Raw genomic sequence first — 19,676 nt, 5'->3', positions numbered from 1 at the left:
GCCGCTCCGCGGCACGCGGGATCCTCCCGGACCGGGGCACGAACCCACGATTCCTGTATCGGCAGGCGGACTCCCAACCACTGCGCCACCAGGGAAGCCCAGTATACACTTTTAATTGTTAGTATCTGCCTAAAAAAAACTCTAAAAGAACTTATCAGAAAATAATAAAAGCAGTTACCTGGGAAAAAAATAAAAGGGTATGTGATAGGGTCAGGAAGAGACTAAAAGGGGAATGCTTTCATTTATATTTAGTTTAAAAATATCAAAGCGTTATGAAAAAATGTGTAAGTATTAAGCTACTAAAATTTATATGAGGAACTTCCCTGGTGGTCCAGTGGCTAAGACTCCGTGCTCCCAATGCAGGGGGCCCAGGTTCGAACCCTGGTCAGGGAACTAGATCCCACATGCTGCTACCAAAGAGCCCGCATGCCGCAGCAAAGATCCCGCATGCGGCAACAAAGACCCCGTGTGCCGCAACGAAGACCCGACACAGCCAAATAAATAAATATTTAAAAAATAAATAAGCAAATAAAATATATATGAAATATAAGCAAGAGGTTTAATTTCTTTTTTCTTCTTATGATTATTCCATATATGTACAATATTATAATCATAGTATAATACTTTGCTCAGCTTTCCTCACTTAACATTATTTATTACACAATTTTATGTTTGTATATGAATAGAGAATATAAATCTTTCTATAATCTTCAAATTTAGATTTATGTAGGAATCCTATAATCTTATTACTGAAATCCTAAGGGCCAGGTGTGTTATGGAATTTCAGATTTTTTAGACTTTCTAAGACTAGTAAGGTGCATAAACCAAACATTAGTACTCTCCAGTGGGATCTGAGGCAGCATCCATAATGAAAGAGTATGCTCAATGCTTAACACAATGAAGCATTGAAGTATAAATACCCACACCAAGTGGGATAAATAAAAATTATAAATGGCTGTAAATTAATTCAAATCTGGGTTTGCTTCCAAATGGATTTGTGTGAAATTTATGAAAAAGTTTAAGTTTCAGTGTTTTGGATTTTCGTATTAGGGGTCTTAGACTTGTACTGTTTCATCTTTAAGTGGGAACATTCAAATTCAGTTATAGAGGGAAAATAACACTAATATTAAAAACAGTATCCTGACATATTTTACATCAATAAAAAATAACATGAGCTTTAATAATTACTTATCAGCAAATCATAAGCTATAATCATATAAAACTAAATGAAAATGAATCAGATTTATATAACTGAAGGACTAGTTCCCTTGAAACAGGTTTGTTGCTGAATTGTTCCAACATGACAAAGTAAAATACATACACTTAACTAGAATGTACTAGATGCTAGGGTGACAATTAACACTGATCATTCTTGAAATCTGCAAAAGGCATTAAAAAGACTGAATAAATCAATATACACCTTAAACATGGGGGAGATCTCAGAGTCAGTATCTGTAACATACTTTACAAAGGTATTAATGAAAAGTTAAAATTAAATAAAATCTCATATCGGTTCCGAAAATTCTGAATCTGAGCCCGTTACTTAAATTCAAAGAAAACAATTATTTTCATCAGCAAACTCCCCAAATATTTATTTCCAAAGAATACTTTACTTTGATTAAAAGGTGCTAAGGGGCTTCCCTGGTGGCGCAGTGGTTGAGGGTCCGCCTGCCGATGCAGGGGACGCAGGTTCGTGCCCCGGTCCGGGAAGATCCCACATGCCGCGGAGCGGCTGGGCCCGTGAGCCATGGCCACTGGACCTGCGTGTCCAGGGCCTGTGCTCCGCAATGGGAGAGGCCACAACAGTGAGAGGCCCGCGTACCGCAAAAAAAAAAAAGGTGCTAAGGCATTTGAGGAGCAATATTAAATCCAGTAACAGTGTTAACAACATGTTTAAAGGAAAACTTATACCAATAATAAAAAAGACTAAATTTAATTCTTTATTAAAAGTAAGTCAGCACAGACACTATAGCACAAAAAAACTCAAACAGATATTAGTATGATAAATCAAATTGATGTAACCTCATGTCACATCATTTTATTTTTAAATTAGTCTAGGGAATTCCCTGGCAGTCCAGTGGTTAGGACTTGGTGCTTTCACTGCTGTGGCCCAGGTTCAATCCATGCTCCAGGAATTAAGATCCCACAAGCTGCACGATGAGGCCAAAAATAAAAGCCTAGTCACATCCTTCAAGAGGGACTACTCTTATGTCAGTACAAACTTCAGTACTGCCTACAGATTTCTGTCAGTGTAAATTGTAAGAGCCATGCATATTTATTAGGATGTAATTTCATCTCTGGATTTCAGTGACACTGATAAACCACTCAAGCTTCACTCTTGGTTTTTAATGACACCAGAACAAGTTGATGGAATTACAGCTTTATATGTGCCATTGAAAGTCTTATTTCTTATCATAGAATAATAAGGCTGGAATCTTTAAAGGGCATCATTCCTACTATCTCACCATGGAAAGATGGATGTCTAGTTTATTTTTAAAATCCCATTACTTGCCCTCAGTAATCCATTCTAATGTTCACACCACAGTCTTCTCTTTAGTTACTTCACACACACACACAGTCCCTCTCCTTCCACCCCATTTCCCAACCTCCCCTTCTCTCTCACCATTACTATACTGTAAATTTATTAAAGGAAAAAACGTACTTGTATTCAAAAACTTTTCCATGTTTTACAAATCTAAACACTTCACAAAAAATTTAAAAACTGATTAAAATAGCAATGTGAAATGTACACAATTTTCCCAACCCACTGGTACACGCACACCTCTTTCGCTCTCTACTCTAGCCAGAAAACATATATCAATATTGACAGCCTGCCAATAAGGTACCAATAAAAGCAGAGTTGCCCCAACCTTTCTAAATTACCTATCTTTTTGGTTGAGACATTAAAAGCTTTGGTTATAAAGGGCTATGGGTAAAAAGAGATACTAATCTTCAACCACTCGGTTAACTTAATTTCCTGCACTGGCATTTAACCAAGTGGTTGAAAATGAAGTTTCCTGCCTGAAATCCACCCAGAGCAAGATGAGCTACCCTGGTCTGAAAGCAACTGCCAAAGTAATGTAACTTCAGGAAAAGTAGGAAATAAGACTAGCTTTTTTTTGGTTTTATGATAATGTACTCAATGATGAGACAAAAACAGAAAAAGTATTATTATATTGACAGAAACATAAACTTGCTAAATGATATATTTACCTTGCATTCAATCTCTGCTTGTTTGCGCTTTGCTTCACTTAATTGGGTAAGTAGTCCTTTGTTCTGTGCAGAAAGATACTGCACCTTCTCCTGTAGATTGATCACCTCTTGTTCTGCTCTTCGAAGATGATTACTATTGATCTGGTTCTAATAATTAAAAACATAAATACTCAGAGTATAGATAAAAGGCCTGAAAAAACTTATAAATTTCTACCTACGCATATTATGCCTCAACAATATTCTTAATATTATTATTAGTTATAGGCCTATTTTATTCAACAAATAGTTAAATACATTAAAAAAATTATAAAACTGCTTTAAGAATCAAGTCATCCAAAAGGATGCATAAGGTTCATATTAGAAAGTCTCATTAGAGGTCCATTTATCATTTATACAATAAATATCTATAAACTATAAGGATGTTTACATAGAACTTGTAGGTATTCATTTCTGAAATAGGTAATTTGGTATAAAATAGATGTGATACGATGAATTTAACTCCCTTTTCCAGTTCCCAAAAGAAAGCACAGACTAATCAAAAGGAATCATCACCACTTACTGGACTCTAAACTTTTTGATGTCACAAAATGTATCACATGAACTTCTACATTCCTAAAATGTATATAGCACAGTCTGTTTTTATGGAGGATGGAATGGTTTTGAATTCTGGCTTGCTATTTGGTGAGTAAGCAAACTAGTTAATATCTAGTTTCTATTTCCTCATTTGAAAAATGTACATAAAAATACTATCTATTTCTCATTTGTCTTTAGAATTAAATGAGATAATACATGTTAACAGAGCTTAATATATAGTAAGAACTCAATACATGCTAGCTGCTTAGTGTATTATAACTATAGGACATGATAAAAAAATAGATCTTTTGTTTATTTATTTATTTTTATTGAAGTATATAGTTGATTTACAATGTAGTTTTAGTTTCTGGTGTTCAGCAAAGTGATTCAGTTTTTTATATATGTATTCTTTTTCATATTCTTTTCCATTATGGTTTATTATGGGATATTGAATATAGTTCCCTGTGCTGTACAATAGGATCTTGTTATAGATCTTGAATTTATTGACACGAGGTAGTTTTCACAGTCAGGCTTGACCCAGCTTGAATTCTCTCAACGCTAAATTATTCTATTAGAAGCCTGAAAGAAACAGTATGGATTTTCATAACCAAAGACAGGCAAAATTAGGCTCTTCATTAAACCATTCTTCAACCTTGGTCAAGTTAACTAATGCCATCAAATTATAGTACACTGACAGAACCGTAGATATTACTGCTTGTCTTTTAAGGCTGTGTTTTGAGAATTATGTGAGAAAAGTTTATGGAAGGAGTTCTCACTTAATGCCTGAAATTTAAGACATTTAATAAATACTCAGTTGTTACTATTATTAAACCTATTCTATCTCACTCTTTGAAGATGATCCTGCCTCCAGTTTTAATTTTAAAATCTGGATCATCCAATAGATTTAAGCTCTAAAACTTTCTACCACTTCCAGGTTTCTTCATCTTCACTACTCATCTTCCTGACTCACAGCAGAAATGCCTCCTTCCTAAGACCATCCTCTATGTCACCCCCTTCTTTCTCACTTTCAATCAATGAACACTGTCTGTCTACAAAATTAAGAGTGAACTTCTTAGTACTGTATTCAAAATGTTCCACAACCTCTTTTTACTGTCTTACCTCCTACCATTAAGACAAATAACTATACTTCAGAGGGACACACCTTCAACATAAGCTGCAAAAAATTCCCAGACAAAACTCCTCCCTACACCCCTGAATACCATTCCACGATCCAAAATTACAAAACAAAACAGTCACACATAAACAAAATCCAAGAATTGACTATGAGTGAGAAATGGTAGACAAAAAAATAAATAAGTAGCAACAATAGATTTTTAAGAACTCTAGATAGTAAAATAATCACATGAGGGTTTTATACAAAATAGTTTATGTTTAAAATTATTAGACATAGACATAAAAAGAGGAAGCAAAAACATAAACAAAGAACAGGTCACTGTCAAAAAAAGGTTCAACAAATTTGAAAAATAACCAAATATAATTTTAAAAATTAACAGACACTGCTGTTAAAAATTTAATTATGTTGAGACACAGAAAAGAAAATAAGGGGGTATAAAATACACCTATTAGGTGTTTCAGGATAAAATATACCTAACAGGTGTTGCAGAAAAAAAGTGAGACATGATGGTCTAAGAAGATGCTAATAGTTGGGAATCTTTTACAACAACAACAACTACATAGGAATCTATAGCTCAGGAAGCACAACTAGTCCCAAACAGGATAAGTATCAACATAAATAAAGCCTCATCAAAATACATTATAACAAAACTTACAAAATGCTAAAGAAAAGAAGAGGCAAATCAAGGGAAAAACTGAGTACCTGTGAAGGCAGAAAGTGAAATATCCAGAAGACATCTCAACAGGAAAAATCGGTAGTGCTTAAAAAAAAATTCATCCCATAAAAGTATACTCAGCTAACAACATATAAGAGTGAGAGAAAAGTACATTTATTTTAAGAAAGTGAGAGAGTTTACAACTCATGATTGAAACTGGAAAGAAACTGTTTGATAAAAGTAAGAAGAAAGCAAAAAATTGGCAAGCAAGTAGACAAATCCACAGGAGTACTGACTCCATAAAATAATAATGCCTAGGAATTTGGAGATATAAAAAATGTACAATAATCGTAAGATGTAAGAAGAACACATGGAGTTATTTTAAGGCCCTTATATAGTTTGGAAGAATGACAGAGATAATTACTAACTTTAGACTTTGTTCAGTCAGGCAAGCATTTTCTTCCTTTTTTTTCTTCCTTCAGGTAATAAACACTAATAGAAAAGAAAAGGAATTATAAAAGTCAAACTAATAGAAGGAGAAAGAAAAAACTAAATCCAATAAAAAGCAAGAAAGGAAGAAAACACATAGAAAGAAAGAAGAAACAGAATACAAAATAAAATAATTTCAAATACATCATAATAAAGACTTTTGATTTCTGATTGGGGATGTAGAGAATCAGAAAGAACATTGCTTCCACCTTTTCAATTAAAAAAAAAAAAAGCCAGCCAAACTCTAAGTTCATGACTAATGTTGAACCCAGAGAGGTGAGGTCACAGGACAATCAACTAGCTCAAAATCTAAGAGACAGGGCAGATGCTGCTAGAAGCTGTTAAGAATAATTCAGCTAGAATAAACATTGAATTGGTGGAGCTCAAGTGTGGGCTGGCTAGAGAGCATGGAGCCCGTGGGGAGAACAGAGTGCACAAACTCTTATACACTTTTCCCTCATGGACCCCAACAGGTACACACAAAAAAGACTGGTGAGAGTCCTGAGAAAGAGAGCTCCATGATACAGGCCGCAGGGAGGGGGAAAGCTGCTGATATGTGAGGGGCACTAATCCTTGCTTATCTCCTCTACAGAGCAAAAGGTTTAATCTGCTTGGAGCAGGACAACAAATATTGCTGTCTCTGGGGCACGGGGAAAACCAGTGCATCTGGGGAAGGGGCAGGACTATAGCTTGGGGGTAGGACAGGAGCACTAATGAGACCAAACACCCCAGATCCAGGGACATCATGCAGCCTAAGACTGAGGCTTTATCAGAACAATAGGGCAGAAGTGTTCTCTGACCCTCCAATTTCCTGTAACAAGTAACAGTGGAATACTGCTGGGGACTGACCTCCCCTGAAGTACTGTACAAAGGGAAGACCTAAAGATATTAAGAAAACCCTTTGGCAAACCAGCCCCTGATCTAAAAATAAGATATTGCTAGAGGAATTTGAAGCCCGTGGTGCAATGAGGGTAACCACAGAAACAACAAACCTCACACCAGCCCAACTCCTGACTATATTAACTCAAATCCCCCACATTAAAGACCTAGTAGAAGGAAAGATGTACCCACTTCCAGGCAAGGAACTATTTACCTTAGTCTACTGTCCTACACAAGATACACATCTAGTTTTCAACAAAAAATTACACAGCATAGGAAAAGGTAAACAAAACACTTCCAAGAGACAAAGCAATCAACAGAACCTGCCTCATATATGACACAGATATTGAAATTATCTGACAGGGAATTTAAAATAAGGGCTCTATGGGAAAGGTGAAAAATATGCAACATCAGATAGGTAATATCAGCAAAGAAATGAAAACTATAAGACTTAAACAGAAATACTAGAAGTAAAAAACACAGTAACAGGTGTAAAGAATGCCTTCAACGGCGCATCAGACAACTCACAAATTGGAGTAAAGAATCAGTGAACTCAGTGATAAATCAAGAGAAATATGTCAGTCAATAGAAACTGAAATACAAAGAGAAAAAGTAATGGGAGGGAAAAGAATAGAGCATCCAAGAGTTGCTGGACAACATCAAACAATCTAACATAAGTGTAAATGGAATCCCTGAAGAGAGTGTGGGAGAAGAAATATGTGACAAAATAATGACCAAGAAATTTCCAAATTTCATGGCAGTCACAAATTCACAGGTCCCAGAAGCTCAAGAAAAAAAACAAAGCAAAAATTACATCAAGTCAAGTCATATTTCCCTAGGAAACTGCCCATTTCATCTAAATACTCAAATTTCAAATGTATCACTTAAACTTGTTCAGAGTATGTTTTTAAAAAATATTTTCACTGGATCTATATTTATGTCCCTTTTTCTCATTCCTAATAGTGTTTATTTGTGCCTTCTTTCTTTTCTTAAAAAGTCTTGAAGAAGTTTACCACATCTTACAGCACCAGACTCAAGAAGAAACAGAAAACCTGAAAAGATCTATAACCCTTCAACAACTAGGATCAATAATTATTACACCCACAAAACAAAACAAAAAGACAAGGCTGTTTTAAGGAATGAATTCCAGGGACTTCCCTGATGGTCCAGTGATCCGTGCTTCCACTGCAGGGGGCATAGGTTCAATCCCTGGTCAAGAAACTAAGATCCCACATACCGCCTGCCCCCCCGCCAAAAAAGGAATGAATTCCAGCAAATATTCAAGTAACGGGTAATTTCAATCTTACATAAAACTTCTGAGAACAGAAAAAGTTAAATACAACCCAACTTATTCACCCAGCTTACCTTGGTGCCAAAACCAGAGAAAAGGCTCCTCCAAAAGGAAAATTATAGTACAATCTAATTTAGGTACAAAAAAATCTAAATTATGAAAAACCTGATTCCTGCAATGGGAATATGTTGTGTATGTCTCTGTGTCTGCATTCCATATTACAAACTTGTTTTTTAGCATTTTGATAACTGTACCTCAATATAACTGGTTTTCTTTGGAATCCTATGTATTTTATGCATTAAAAAACATTATTTTGAGATGGGGTCCATAGGTTTCAGACTGCCAAAGGGGTTCATGGCACACAAAAAAGATAAGAACCCCTGTACTAAAGAAACTCGTAGAGATATACACAAGAAAACATGCAAGAATGCTCAGAGCAGCCCTGTTTGTAATAGCAAAAATCGGTACGAAAAGGAAAGTGGCTCCATAAACCAAGGTATACTTATCAGGTGGACTTTTCTAAAAGTCATTAAAATGAAAGAACTGGAGCTACATGTATCAACAAGGACCTATCTCTTAATCTGGATGCTGGATACATGGGTGTTTAATGTAATATTCTTTAGATGACTAATACAGCATTAATATCACATGACACTATCTGTATTTATTTTCCTCACTTTGCAATGAGAAAACTTCATGGATCATCACCAGTACATGCACTGACATTTAGGAGCCATGCTCATTAGTCAGGCACAGTGTAAAATGCAAATTCCTTAGAAGTCTTTCTCCAAACCACCAAGTTGGAATTAACTGTCCTGTCCTAGTCTCCATAGCAATTTCTATCTAACTCTCTACTTACAAATTTCTGAATTATATATTGCTTCCAGTTTTACTGAGATATAATTAACCTATAGCACTGTATAAGTCTAAGGTGTACAGCATAATAACTTGACTTACATATATTGCGAAATGACTACCACAGCAAATTTAGTTAACCTTGATTATCTCATATAGTGAATTTTATTAAATACAGTTTGTGCATGCCTGATTTCTCAAGTGTAAGATCTTTTTTTTTTTTTTAAGTGTAAGATCTTTGATGGCTGCATACTGCTTTGTAGTCACAAGTTCCCAAAACCACATTTGCTGAGTTTGATCCATTTACCTACAGTCACTCTGAAATAAATCCTGAACACTGGCTTAAAAGTTGTGTTTGCATCTTTAATATCTATACTGAGATAAAATCTGATTATAAAAATAAAACTTACCATCACAAAGCTGGATTTCTACTTTTCATAATCTTACTGTTATTTTTAATTACAATGAACAATACAAGAAAATAACTTTGAACAATTTAAAACAAGATATGTTTAATCTAAAGGATTTACATATCCACGTTACCATGTTCAAGTTGGGATAATCATTTTTTAAAATATCTTCTATGTATTTTTAATTTTTTTATTGAGGCATAGTTGACATATTAGTTACAGGTATACAACGTAGTGACATATAAATGCCATAAGGTATGGCATTTATATACATTGCAAATTGATCACCACAGTAAGTCTGATAACATCACTGTCCAAAGTTACTGTAATATTATTGACAATATTCCCTATGCTGTATACTATATCCCCATGACAACTATTTTATAATTGGAAGTTTGTACCTTTTAATCCCCTTTACCTATTTCTCCCAACCCCAATCCTTCTCCCCTCTGATGAACATCAGTTTGTTCTCTCTGTATATGAGTCTGTTTGGGATAATCATTTTGCAGTAAGTATACAGAATGATATATGAGTTAACTATGCCCCCTACTGACTGAATAAATATTTTGAAAACTGAATAACATTACAGACAATAAAGAATATAGTCCACACAGATGTACCACATAAAAACCAAATGTACCAAAGGTACTTTTATAATGTAAATGGGTTACATAAAAAGGACTTTGCAGATCTTAAGTCAAGCATATTTGAGATAAGATTTATTAGAGAAAAGGGGACTTGAGAAGAAAGAAGTGTAATTTTGGAATTGACTGCTCAGAGTCACCACATTACACAACTTTAGGAAGCATCATTCACATTATATTCTACATCAGTGGTTCTCAACCAGGGGCAATTTTGCCCCCCAGGGGACATTTGGCAATGTGTGGAGATGCTTTCGGCCATCACAATGTGGCAGGGGCGTGGTGCTACTGAGTAGAGGGTAGAGGGATATGGTAGTAGGTAGAGAGGCCAGGGATGCTGCTAAACATACTACAATGCACAGGCCAGTCTCACAATAAAGAATTAACTGGTCCCAAGTGTTAATATTGTTGAGGTTAAGAAATTTTGCTCAACATAAGTATTCCCTTTCAGGTTGTACAACAATGAAACAAAGTCATATAGAGTTTTATGACTTGTTTAAACTTTGTTGAAAGAGTCAAAGAAGATATTAAATCTCTGCTGTCAAGGAATACAGTTTTAGCCCTTTTTATCTGGGCTAGAAAACTGCAGTCTAGACAGTTTCATATGTCCACCTTTTGGCTGTTCTAAGGATGATACAATTTGTGCATAAACTTTTAATGGGCTAACAGTATTTTTTAAAGCTATTAGGCTTTCCCATTATACCTGTGTTTCCATTTCCATCATCCTTTGTTTTATTTCTCTTATTTCTGCCTGTGTTTCAGCTTCTCTAAGTCGAATGGTCATCAGTTCATCTTGTAACTCATTCACAGCATTTTTCTTAGGTGGGTCTTTCCATCTCCCAGTAGTACGAGCTAAGTGGCGCTGAAATACAAAAAATTATATCGTAACAAATATTCCCAGTATTACAGTAAGAGCCAACTTAACGAAGCACTTATTTCAGGCCCAGTACTGTATAAGGCACTTTATATGAATCATTTTATTTAATCCCCAGAAAATCTTAAAAGTTAAACACTATTATTTTCAATATAGAGGTAAGAAAATGGAAATTGTGAGTAAGTAACTTCAGAAAGGTCACACAGCCAGTAAGTGGCAGATCTGGGATATAAACTCAGATATAGTTCAAATTTTTTTTATACTGTGGATTCATTATTGTAAAGAATACATTGTTCAGGCTTCCCTGGTGGCGCAGTGGTTGAGAGTCCGCCTGCCGATGCAGGGGACACGGGTTCGTGGCCCGGTCTAGGAGGATCCCACATGCCACGGAGCAGCTAGGCCCGTGAGCCATGGCCGCTGGGCCTGCGCATCCGGAGCCTGTGCTCCGCAACGGGAGAGGCCACAACAGTGAGAGGCCCGCGTATTGCAAAAAACAAAAAACAAAAAAACAGGAAAAAAACACACAAAAAAAGAATACATTTTTCACCCTAATTTTTTTCTGAGAGATTTTTACATTATTTTGTAATGAAATCCCAAGAAAAAGGGAAAATTGGGCCCTTCACGAATTAAGGAAACAATATTAGAAGTTAAGAGCAGTGTTCTCAAAATATCTGTGGTGAAGGACAGTTTTGTTTAATTTGTTTCTAATTTCTAATGCCACCTGATACTTCTTAAAAAAAAAAAAAAAGCCATGGCAACATAAAGGACTGACTTCAGTCTTTGCTAGATGCATCTCCCATCCCAAATTCATACCAAGATCACTATTCTGAAATGATGTGTAGTTTTTTTTTTCTTTCCTCTCTCCCTTCTCTCTTACGGATTCTGTTTTTTTTTTTTTTTTTGCTACTTATCAATAGTTTCCCTCATATGTGAATAAATTTGTGGGCATATAACTAACTAACTGTCTGTTTTATTTTGTGGGAAAACCATTTTCAAAAGAAGTTACAAATTCATAAACAAATTTATATTGATGTCACCCTTCTGATGTTTCATAATGACCAATGAATTTAATATCAACAGGAGAAGAAATAAGTACTATATAAAGAAGTATTTTCTTTTAGTTCTTTAGAAAAAGTTACACAAATCACAATGGTATAACAACACAATAAAAATATGACGATCTCTATTTTATCTTTTATTTACTTATAAGAATCAGAAAGGGAGAAAAAGGTTAAAGGTACTTTCAATTTATAAATGCTCTCAGTTTTGTATATTAAAACAGGGTCTTTCTCACTTTAAACTCAGATCCTAGTGTTGGTCATTAACTACTTCAAATTCACACAAAATGGATATTCAGGTTTTACCTTTCTTTTTTAAAGCACACAAAATATTTTGATATACCTGCCAGTGTTCCTCTAAATCCTTGACTTGTTGTCTAAGTTCTTTTAAACCCATAATAGCTTCTGCCTCTCTCAGTTTCACAGCAATGAGTTCCTCCTGAAGCCTTGCAATGTTATTCTCATCAGGAAAGGAGTTGTTTCTCTAAAGCAAGAGAAAATTTAATTGGGGATTTTTTTTTAATTTAAAGAATAAAATACAGCATATATAACAATAAAATATAGCAAAATAATGAGCTGTTTTCTCCCATATGTAATTGTACTTAATTTTATTGAGATATAGTTCACAAACCATAAAACTTACCCTTTTAATGAACACTAGTCAGTGGGTGTTTTTTTTTTTAATTAATTTATTTATTTTTGGCTGTGTTGGGTCTTCATTGCTGCACATGGGATTTCTCTAGTTGCAGCAAGCGGGGGTTACTCTTCGTTGCGGTGCGCAGGCTTCTCATTGCGATGGCTTCTCTTGTTGCGGAGCATGGGCTCTAGGCACGCAGGTTTCAGTAGTTGCAGAGTGCGGGCTCAGTAGTTGTGGTGCACGGGCTTAGTTGCTCTGCAGCATGTAGGATCCTCCCGGACCAGGGCTCAAACCCATGTCCCCTGCATTGGCAGGTGGATTCTTAACCACTGCACCACCAGGGAAGTCCCTAGTCAGTGGTTTTAAGAGTATTCACAGGGTTGTGCAACCAACATCACGAACTAATTTCAGAACATTTTGATCACCCCCAAAAGAAACCCTATACCATTAGCAGTCACTCTACGTTTCCCCTACCCCCAGCCCCTGGCAACCACTAATCTATGTCTCTATTAATTTGCCTATTCTGAACATTTCATATAAATGGAATCATAAAATACATGGCCTTTTAAGACTAGCTTCTTTCACTTAGCATGTTTTCAAGTTTCATTTTTTTATTGCCAAATAATATTCCATGGTACAGATATACCACATTTTATTTACACGTTCATCAGTTGATGGAAATGTGGGTTGTTTCCACTTTGGGGTTACTATGAATAACACTGCTATGAACATTTATGTAAAAGTTTTTGTGTGGATATATGTTTTTTAACTCTCTTGAGTATATATGAAAGAACAGAGATGCTGGATCCGATGGTAATTCTACATTTAACTTTTAAGAAACGGACAAACTTTTCCAAAGCAGTTGCACTTTTTACATTCCCACCAGGAAGGTATAAGGGTAACTGTACTTAATGTTGATGACACAGAAAGTCTAACTCTGTTTTGTTTAATAAAATACTAATCAGAATCATGGAACAACAGGATTAAAAATGTTTTTCAATATGGCAGTGAACATACTAACCTCTGATTAGGACTACAAAGCATGAACATCATTTATATTTTAAAGATTTATGGAAGAGAATAGTCCAAAATCTGTTTTGTTATATTTTCTCAGCATATCATTTTGAAAAGGGAGTGTAAAATATCTGTACATTAGTCACTGTTTATATCAATATTCAAGAAATAAGCACCAAGGTGACCTAAATATTTGCTTCAAGGGTACGAGATTTAGATTAATCTCCTACCATGCTGAAAGACCCACCATAGGATATAGGGTTGCCATATTAAACTGCTCTGGGGAATGACCAAAGAATCCTAAATTAGGCTCTAGTAAAAGCTCCTTAGGTAAACTGAAGTACTATTGAAATTTCAAGTCCTGAGTCTACGAAATTTTCTATCTCTGAAATATTTCATGAAGATTTTAGCCCACAGAGATGATGGAATAAAGTTATTCTTGCCAACTACACATTTTAATGATGGACTTGAAATATTTTTTCAATTGAAAACCAGAAATTTACTGTATATGCATTAAAAAAAGTATCTTGCATGAAGAAATTAACCATAGGAAGCATGAAACCTTCCAATTTCCCTTCTACTCTATAAAACGAGTACCAACAAAGCTACTTAAAAAATTCAATTTTAAATTGGACCCAAGGACATTTCTCTCTACCAAATATTCAAAACTAAAAGATCCAGATTCTTACCTAAATCGTGGAGCCCAGAATACTCTCAATTAGGCAATTTTTACAGCATTCTTGCCGGCTTTTTTCTCAGCAAACAGGAGAATAAGTTTTCCAAAAATAATATAAAAATAGCAAGTAGAGGGGCTTCCCTGGTGGCGCAGTGGTTGCGCGTCCGCCTGCCGAGGCAGGGGAACCGGGTTCGCGCGCGTCCGGAGCCTGTGCTCCGCAACGGGAGAGGCCACAGCAGAGGGAGGCCCGCATACCACAAAAAAAAAAAAAAAAAAAAAAAAAAATAGCAAGTAGATTTCTAGCAAAATTATTCCACTATTGATTGCAGTTACACCCTATTCTGTTTCATTAAGAAACAGTTAAGAACAATTTGAGGGTATCTTTCATGTCCATTATTTTATGAGTTTTTGACTCAATGGCTAGATACTACCCAAGGGCCAAAGAAACAAACGCAACACAGAGCCCAAATCATCTATGATTTTATAGATGAGAAAACAGAGATTCAGAGTTTGTGGTTTGGAACAGAGACTCTCAAGTCAGAGGGTTATAAGAAACCTAAAATCATTTCTATTTCCACTACTAATCTGTTCTTTAATAACTTTGAAAAAAGGTAAGTAAGGTAAGTACACCTCCAGCTAAGATCTTCCTATATATTCAGAGGTGGTTTTTTTGCAGCTTGGAAAGCTGTAACAGTTACACTCAGATGAAATTTTCGCTGAAATGTTTATGTATTGGTCTATTTCTACACCTCTTGCAGATGAAGGTATTATAATATTTGAAGATGATGGTTAATTTCTTTTTTCTTTAAAAAATTATTTTTACATGAAAACAAGGTATATTTGCAATGTGTTTCAATCAAAATATTCACTCCTATATCTCAGATCTACATATTTCAAAGTAAAAATGTTCACTTGTCAGCTGAAATTTCTGATTAGACCCAATATATCTGTACTTTTGTGCTTAGTCAGAAAGTAAATTTCACAGTGGATTCTTTTTTTGAAATTTACCTTTTATTTGGATGAAAGCAACATGATGTATTTATATACTATAGGGATAAAAATGGTAATTTTCATTTTTTAAAAAAACTACCAATGTGATTATGTTTTTAGTTCTTTTTACTTGTGTTTAGCACAGGCTTTAAATTTAAAAATACACTATGGTCTGGATTGACCCAAAAAGTATTCCATAAATTAACAAATATATGGCAAGTTTTTCATAGCTAAATCTAATTCTTCTAGAAGTTGTTGCCTTCTGTTTAATTACATTAATTGAAATGTGCTTAAGACAAATGCTTTCAGCATATTTTATATACTAAAAAACAAAAAAAAAAGGGGTTAGTACTGGGCCAATGGCCAAGAGGCAATATTACTACCTTGTAGACTGTTACAGTTCAAATTGTCCCACTTCCCCCAGAATTTCACAAACGAGAAGTCTGGGTGATACTGTACCAGCTGCCGTCGGGTGATTCTAAATGCTGTAAGTACTATTCATCTTGACGATGGTTAATTTCTATCCCCTAAGTTTCTCTTCTCCGACATTTAAACATTATTCATATCCAAATTATCCTGGTTGTTTTCCTCTAAAAGGGCTCTAATCTCCATTTTTACCCTAAATATGGCACTTTGAGTAGTATGGCAACAACAAAGAATAAATGGGAATCATGTATGTTTTTCCTTTCCTCTCTTATAATATGTAAGATTTTTAATGTGCAAAAACACCAAGTCCAATTTCACTGCTCAGTAAGTACTTAACAAGTATCTATTACATTTCCCCTCTAATTCGGGAATGAAAGCATTTATGATGTTCTTACCTTTTCTATATCCAGAACTTTATCCTGCATTTCCTTTAGTGCACACTGAGACTCAGCTTCACTCAGTCGGGCTTGGACCAATTCCTTCTCTAGCTGTAGCACAAAATCTTCATTGTAGTTGGAACTGCATTTATGCTACAAGTTATAGACATACACTGAAATTTTTCATAAGTATGAACATGTAAATATAATAAAAATAAGTGCAATTACACAATACAACTATTGAGGGCAACCAGATCGTAAAAGTTCCATCCACCTAATATTTCCAGCTTATCTCCTCCAATTAACTTTCCAATGAACAAAAAATTCCAGGTTTGATATCTATAAAGATGATATTATTGGGTGTTCATAATCAGTTATTACACTAACTGAATCCAATTTATAGAAGATAAATATCTTTTTTTATCTGTCCATCAATCCAGATACTAAGAATTTGTTCCAGCTCTATAGACCTGAACTGTACAACAGTGTAACCACCAGCCATATATGGTTACAGAGCACTTGAAATGTGGTAAGTCCAAATTAAGAAAAGTTTTAAGTGTAAAATACAAACTGAATTTTCAAGGCTTAGTGTGAAATAAAAAGGCAAAATATCTCAGTAATTTGTATACTGATTATATATTGAAATAATATATAAAATGCCTCGAGTTAAACAAAATATTAATTTAATCAAATAAAATTATTATTATTTATTAATTTCATTAATTATTAATTACTCCTTTTAACATGGCATTTTAAAATGCTTATCTGGCTCACATTATATTACTATTAGACAGCACCATTACAGACTATAGAAGACAAGTACATATTTACTGAAAATTCTATTTTAACCTAATAGAAATAAAAACAAAGCATCCACAATAACGTGAACCATCCTAAATACCAAAAGAATAAAAATGTATTTGCTGTTAGAAATGTAGATCTATTTAAATATACTCATGAAAATGACTGTTGGAAGCAAAGAAAAAGAAGATGCTGCATAAAGAAATTAGCCATGGAAGCATGAAACCTTTCCATTTCCTTTCCTACTTTATACCAATACATCTACTTAAGAAATCCCTTTTTAAACTAGTTTCTACACAAAGCTGTTCAAAAAAGCAAAAAGATATTGAATTCACCATTATAAAAGACTTCCTAAAATAAACTATCACTTCACATTTAACTCACGTAGTAAAAAATAGCGACAACTCAAAATTCCAACAGAGTCATAGGGAATAATCTCCCACTGAACTAGCACAAGTAAAGAATGGTTCCTTTTATTCTTCAATACATTAGGAACAAAATAGACATCAAATTAAAACTCTATTTAAAAACTATTAAATACTTAATTAAAACATATGGTACTCCCTTGCCCCAGTTACCCAAAAAAGATATTTTTAAAAATGCACCATTCACTTATTAGGCAAATGAGAATTTTTTAATTCAGTGTACTACATGTTGTTTCTCCTAGTAATTTTCTGATACTATTAAAACAATATTTCAATACAAGAAGTACATCTGCAATAGGTATAACACCTTAGCAAATACTTACCTTAGCAAATAGGGGAATGGCAATTTTGGAATGACCACATCCAAAATGCAGGTGCCATGATTTTTGTTTAATTAGATCATAGTTATTTTATGAGTAATACTAGAATTTTTTGCTTTTAATCTAAAGCTCTATGTTACTTCATGCTTATTTTCCAAGACTCTATCAGGAGAGCTCCAGGAATACATCAAACCCAAATAGCCAAAATGAGAATGAAACCATTGAGCTGGTATAATCCAGCTGATCCAACCAAGTAAACAAAAAACTGTACTAATATTGGGAACAAATTTTTACCAATAAAATTTACAAAACTTCTAATCATCTTCTATTGTTAATGGGATACATTCTATAGTGTACATGCTATTTCTCTTCTCATATTTCCCATTTGTTCCTCAACCTACTGCAAACTAGCTTTAGTCTTCAACCCTTGATGAAACTGCTCTAATCGCTAACAATATTAATACTCAATAACAATATAAAAACTCAATGGAAAGCCCTTTTATTCAGCTCTTACCTTCACCACATAGTCTATGGAATTTAAAACAACTGACAACTCAAAAATTTCTCCTCCCTCAGATTCTGAGGTATTACTCTTTCATGGTTCTACCTCATATCTTCTCTGTCTCCTCGGTCAGCTGAACTACTTAATTATAGATATGTATGTCTACGTGTATGTGTGTGTGTATATGCCTGTGTGTATCAATCAGTAGGTCCCAGGGTTTCAATATTGTGTCTTTTTTCTCAATCTTCCTGTTAACTTTCTTATTTTGTAGATTCCTCCTATGTGATTTCATCCACTAATACAGTCTGTATAAAGATACTATCAGATACTGTGTATATATATAAGATTTTGTCTCTGTATAAGTCTATACAGACAATGGATGAGATCACCAAGGAAGAATCTATAAAATAGTAAAAAAAAAAAAAAAAAAAGGAGGGAAAGAGGGACAGGAAGAGGGAGGAAGAAAGAACACACAATAATGGAACTCTAGGGACAATAAATATATAGATAGATATTGACAGATACACAGAAAGCAATGACTCTCAAGTCCATATTCTCAGCTCTGATCTTTCTACTAAGCTACAGATTCATATTCACAACTTCCTACTGGTTTTGTTCATCTGTTTAGCCTCATACTCACCTCACATTCAACATGTCAAAACTGGACTCCCCATCTTTTCCTCCTCATGTATTTACTACTATATGCTAAGGATCCCACCATCTAACAAATGCCCAAGTCAAAACTTCCCCTCTTATACTCAACCCATAACAAATCAATCACAAAGTCTCAGTAACTTGCACATCTCTTGAATTTGTCTGCTCCTTTCCATCTTCACAGTCATTGTTTTTATTTATGCTCTCATCTCTTTCTTTGAACCAGCGCAATAGCCTTACATATCACCATCTAACTGTTACAGTGCTTACAGTGGGTATTATTTAATAGAGGCATACCTCGTTTTATTGCTCCTCACTTTATTGCACTTTGCAGATACTACAATTTTTACAAATTGAAGGTTTGTAGCAACCCTACTTCAAGCAAGTTTTTCAGTGCCATTTTTCCAACAGCATTTGCTCACTTCAAGTCAGTGTCACATTTTGGTAATTCTCACAATATTTCAAACTTTTTCATTATTATTATATTTGGATGGTCTGTGACCAGTGACTTTTGGTGTTACTAACGTTGTTTGTGTTCTGACAGCTCCACAGACTGGCCATTCCCCCCATCCTTGTCCTCGGGCCTCCCTATTCCCTGAGATACAACACTACTGAAATCAGGCCATTTGATAAACCACAACAGCCTCCAAGTGTTCAAGAGAAAGGAAGAGTTGCATGTCTCTCACTTTATTTTTTTTGTTTTTTGTTTTGTTTTGTTTTGTTTGTTTTTTTTGGGGTTTTTTTGCGGTACGCGGGCCTCTCACTGTTGTGGCCTCTCCCG

The 19,676-nt window shown here is 34.8% G+C and overlaps 1 protein-coding gene across 10 annotated transcripts in view; it reads right to left on the bottom strand.

Annotated features, from left to right (window-relative positions):
* Positions 1–19,676, bottom strand: part of EVI5 (ecotropic viral integration site 5) — a 224,315-nt gene that overhangs the window by 70,066 nt on the left and 134,573 nt on the right. For 9 of the 10 annotated variants that reach the window (XR_008617203.1, XM_024119714.1, XM_055084461.1 and 6 more), the window contains 4 exons: positions 16,212–16,346; positions 12,417–12,557; positions 10,845–11,003; positions 3,214–3,360 (listed from right to left, as the gene is read on the bottom strand). Coding sequence is in view for 9 of the 10 variants with exons in the window: in XM_024119714.1 (XP_023975482.1) it covers positions 3,214–3,360; positions 10,845–11,003; positions 12,417–12,557; positions 16,212–16,346 (582 nt within the window). In the remaining variant the exon portion in view is untranslated. The remainder of the gene's footprint in view (positions 1–3,213; positions 3,361–10,844; positions 11,004–12,416; positions 12,558–16,211; positions 16,347–19,676) is intronic. The other variant, XM_024119715.2, reaches the window with a different exon arrangement.

Source organism: Physeter macrocephalus, chromosome 4 (assembly GCF_002837175.3).
Source record: "Physeter macrocephalus isolate SW-GA chromosome 4, ASM283717v5, whole genome shotgun sequence".
Lineage (NCBI taxonomy): Eukaryota > Metazoa > Chordata > Mammalia > Artiodactyla > Physeteridae > Physeter > Physeter macrocephalus.
The sequence above is the reverse complement of the archived record's forward strand: the minus strand, read 5'-3'. Positions and strand labels throughout refer to the sequence as shown.